At 44.8% G+C, this 4,757-nt stretch overlaps 1 protein-coding gene across 1 annotated transcript in view; it reads left to right on the top strand.

Moving 5' to 3' along the window:
- MEDAG (mesenteric estrogen dependent adipogenesis) overlaps positions 1-4,397 on the top strand; it is a gene marked incomplete at its 5' end in the record, with an annotated part of 17,028 nt that extends 12,631 nt beyond the window's left edge. The window contains 3 exons of the mRNA XM_029938627.1: positions 238-350; positions 773-1,058; positions 3,166-4,397. Coding sequence (XP_029794487.1) covers positions 238-350; positions 773-1,058; positions 3,166-3,290 — 524 coding nt within the window. The remainder of the gene's footprint in view (positions 1-237; positions 351-772; positions 1,059-3,165) is intronic.
- Between the last annotated feature and the right edge of the window lie 360 nt (positions 4,398-4,757).

Genomic DNA, 4,757 nt, shown 5'->3' with positions numbered 1-4,757 from the left:
TTCTAATCGGCTTTCACAGTTGCCCAGAGCTTCCTTCACAATCTACAAGCTTCTCAGCAGTAACATTTCTAGAAATCTGGGTAGGCCTTTCAGTGAGGGTCTGAGGAAGCCGCAAAGGAGGCTGTAAATGAACAAAATCTCCAAATAGGGTGGGAGTCGCTGCTTCATCAAATGCTAAGAAATATGTTTTTGTCACATGTGTGCACTTGTATTTGAGTTCTGCCTCCTAATTCCTAGAAAGAACATACGCGTTTCTTGTGAACACAAGACACCCCAAGATAAGAAGACAGATAGAGCAAGGGATGGACATGGTCATTTCCTCCGTGATTGGAGAAAGCTACCGGCTTCAGGTAAGCTTTGGTCCATCTCATTCCAGGGCTGCTAACCACAAGGAAAGGGCTCTGTGCATTTCATGCAAGGCTGAGTCCCCAGAGCGTAATTAAAACCAGACACATACGTTTTCTATTGTTTCATTATCATCACGAATAAAATGAACTTGGTTTCTAGCAGCTGATTGGAAATGGGGTACTAATAAATGTCAATTTGACCAAGCAGTTCAAGGGCTTCAGATGGGGAGGATGTAAATGCAAAGGTCTGTTTTAAAAAGCAAAAGTCAACTGTTTAAAAACATCTGTCCAAATGAAAAAGGAAGAAGATATGTGATATTTTGGATATTTGGGCAGTTCAATAATATAATTCTATAATAATATACAATTCTGTAATATAACATTATAGCCATGACATTAATTAAATGCTTCTCTGTCTCTTTCAGTTTGATTTTCAAGAAGCAGTAAAAAATTTTTTCCCTCCAGGAAATGAGGTGGTTAATGGAGGAAATTTGAGCTTTGCGTATGAATTCAAAGCTGATGCATTATTTGATTTCTTCTATTGGTTTGGGCTCAGCAATTCTACTGTAAAGGTGGAAGGAAAAGTTCTGAATTTGTCAAGTACAAGTCCAGAAAAGAAGGAGACAATTAAATTATTTCTGGAAAAAATGAGTGAACCTTTAATCCGAAGAAGCAGTTTCTCTGACCGAAAATTCAGTGTAACTTCCAGAGGTACGTTAAAAATTCCCAAATACCTGAGGAAGATAGTTAAATAAAAGGGTAGAGTGATATCATGGGAGTGGACAATTCATTGAAAAAGAAAGGCTTCGGGGGCGCCTGGGTGGCTCACTTGCTTAATCGTTGAACTTTGGCCCAGGTCATGATCTCCTGGTTCATGGGTTCGAGCCCCCCATCAAGGCTCTGTGCTGACAGCTTCGAGCCTGGAGCATGCTTTGAAGTCTGTGTCTCCCTTTCTCTCTGCCCCTCCCCTGCTCATGCTCATGCTCTGTCTCTGTCTCTGTCTCTCAAAAAATAAACATTAAAAAAAAAAAAAAGAAAGAAAAAGGCCTCTTGATAAAAGGAAAATATCATATCATGGAATTCAGAACGTAAGAAGTGAGAAATGTTTACTACCAAGAAGAAATGCAGTGACTTTTCTTTTTAGGCTCCTTCAAGTTTTCTGACACGGCAGTTATAGTAGAATATAACTACATAGAATATAATGTTTAAATATATTGTTCATATAAAAATATATTACTAGTCATTTAAATATTAACAATAATTTAAATATCGTGAAGGAATGATGCTTTCCTGACATGCATATTCAAGGCCACAGAATGTCAACAACCAGTGGCCCCGGGGCGGGGGCAGGGAGGACACACGGCCGCCATATCTATCTTTAAAAATTTTTGAAAGTGTTTGTAAGACTACAAAAGAATAACTTTGGAGAAGGCTTCACCTAACAGACTTGACTTTAGATCCTAATATCCAGTATTTCCGGCTCAGGAGCTGGTGAGAGTGGTCAGTCTGGCTGTGGCCAAGGCAGATGACATGAGTCGGGGGTTGCCTGGCTTTGTCTTCTGCTGAGCCCACTCTCTGGTCCCACGTGAGTTGGGGGCCCCCTACCCCCACCCCTCCAAGCAACTTCCTTGAACCAAGACTCTTGCTGCTAATTGCGAGAAGAAAGAACACAAACGCAAACAAAAAAAACACCAGTCTCTAGGAACCTGCAGTTTAAAAAAATATTCAGATGTAAAAAAACAAAGAGTCTCCACTAATTATATTTAATGAAGGTTGCTTTCTTCCAATGTTTATAGCAAAAATGCTTACTCCTAAGTATTTCTTATCCTGGAGATAGCGCCTCCCCTCCTGTGTGTGTGTGTGTGTGTGTGCGCACGCACACGCACTCTCTCTCACTCTCCTCCTCCTTCCTCTTTTCTTGCTTCCTCCTGCCCTGCTCTGTCTCTCTCTCTTCCTCCTCCCTTTCTCCTTCCCCACCTCTCTCTCTTTCCCTCTCTTTCTCCCCCTAACTCCCTCCCTCCTTCCCTCCATATTGCTTTAGCTTTCTCAGTCTGTGTGTTCCTTACAAAATCACTTCGTGCTTTGCTCCACTGCAGGCCTGTGGGGGATTATACACTGATTCTTTTGGGGAAGGAGTAACTTGCCCGGTGGTGGCTACAGTCCCAGGTGCCTGGTCTCTCCTATGACATCCCTCCAGCCCCACCCACTTGCCTTGCTGTTTCACATCCCTCACCCTCCGTGTGTGTCTCTCTGGGATGTCCATTGCCATCCAGGGGACACCAAGGGACTTGTGAAGTTGGGCAGTGCCTTCTTGCAAGTTGACTAGGAGTCAGGCCTGGGGCCCCTTCCAGGCCAGAGCAGTGGGGAAGGACTCTTTGAGCCCTGCCAGAGGCCTGAGCCATCATTATGCACTGCAGGTGGCACAGCAGGGATGGATGGTGAGTCCCCCTCCCCACCTCCCCCCTCTCCCAGCAGGCAGGTCAGGCCTGGCCACTACTGACTCTGCTCTGGTGAATCAGTCTAAGCTTTGTCCCCTTCTGCCCTTTGCAAAAACTGACCTCTGTCCTTGGTATCTATTGCCCAACTGTGGGCCTTTTGTCACAAGTGAGAAAATGTGCACTCTTGCCCTTGGAAAAGCCTATGGTCCACATCCTACTGGAAGACAAACAGCTATGAAAAACCACTTAGAGTTAGGAGTTTTTCTGAGGAAGTCAAGGTTCTCTGCTACTTACTGAAATGGTTACTTTGTGTGCTGTATGAGTTTTAAGGCTGTTCTTTTTCCAGCAATGATGATCCTGTGGCTTGTTACTTTTCTCAGGTTCGATAGACGAAGTTTTCAACTGCAATCTGTCGCCCAGATCATCTCTGACGGAGGCTCTTTTGGCAGAATTGCCATTTCCAAGTGTTCTGGAATCTGAAGAGACCCCCAACCAATTTGTCTGATTGGACTGAACACTCGGTGGTCACTGCTTCTGCCAGGCTGTCACCAAGACAGAAGGCTGGGGTTGGGGGGGGGAGACAAGAGGTGTCGGGAGGCGGGCACTCCCACCTGCTTGTCGATCAGGTGCTCCCACGGGAGGCTCCTGTCTTCCATTCCCCTGGGGGTGCCCTGGCAGGCCTGAGGCAGCTGACTCCAGGAAGGGAGGGCCTTGGCCCGGTGGCCTGGGGTGGCGGACGGGTGTCCTCTCCTTTGAACACTTCTCCAGAGAGGCAGCAGGGGCGGCAGGGTCCTGCCACCCTGAGTGCTTTGCTTAGAACCCCTGCCTCTTGGGAGCTCCCCCTGCAGCCGTTGAGGGGCCAGTCTGACCTGAGTGTTGACTGTGGGTACTGCACCAGTCAGCCGTTCTCTGCTCAGGAGCTCCTCCTCGTCTGAACCCAAACCCAGCAAGTGGGTGGTGAGCCGTGCTCTTTTCTTACAGATGTGGCTGGACAAAAAGCCTAGGACACCTTTCGCTGGAAGATAAGGGTGTTTCCCATCCCTAGGAGAAGGGTCACTAGAAGCCTGGCCAGGTTGAGAGGACAGGAACCTGCTACCCATTGCCTGAACTTTGAGCTCCCTTGGCCTCTCCCTCATCAGAGTGGCCTGTGTAGACAGAGGCCAGGTGACCCGGTACCCAGTAGTGACCGGGGAAGGATAACGTACTTGGCAGTGTCCTCTACTGAAAGTGCATTATGTCATTTGGGTATTTTAAATAAGCTTTTAGCAATCTTAACACTAAAAGCAAAAAAGAAGGGAGCTGTAACATTACCATAATACATGGTTACATCAGTGCATTTTTCATCTCATAGCTACAGTGGAGTTCTTCAAAAAGAGAAAAGAATCTTATTTACATATAAAACCTGCATGAGTGGATCGCTACGTATGCTTATAATGAGGAAGATTTATGGGCCCTTAGTATAGTTTTTCTATTCTTTTTAAACAACTTCCTGTACTATATGTTTTGATAGCACCACTGATCATCCCTTCATTTATATTTGATATGTTGGGTACTCTATTTGTGCAATTAAAACTTTTCTTTGCATTCAACATGGGAGCGATTACATTTGTGACCAAGTGTGTATGTGTGATCTCTCCATCATGCTTTCCAGGTGGTAGATTTGCCTTGTAACTTACCAAATCATGGTAAGAATTGTGGTTCTCACAACTACTTTCTCAAGATGAGCTTTTTGAGGAACAGATCTAGGAAGTATCTAGAGAAAAGAAACCGAATTTGATAAGCGATCTTTCAGAAAAGAAAAAAATTGTTCCTTAATAACAGAAGAGGCTAAATATTTGTTACTCAGCCTAGTACAGGATGAAGAGTGTTCACAGTAAAATAAGTGTCAGTGCAAACAAACCTTTAGGCAGATATCAAATATTAAATGTTTCCCAAAGGAAATAGAAACTCTATTCACAAAAATTGACAAAGA

Source organism: Suricata suricatta, chromosome 4 (genome assembly GCF_006229205.1).
Source record: "Suricata suricatta isolate VVHF042 chromosome 4, meerkat_22Aug2017_6uvM2_HiC, whole genome shotgun sequence".
NCBI classification, from domain to species: Eukaryota; Metazoa; Chordata; class Mammalia; order Carnivora; family Herpestidae; genus Suricata; species Suricata suricatta.
Note: the sequence above shows the minus strand (reverse complement) of the source record. Positions and strands in the feature narration are given on the sequence as shown.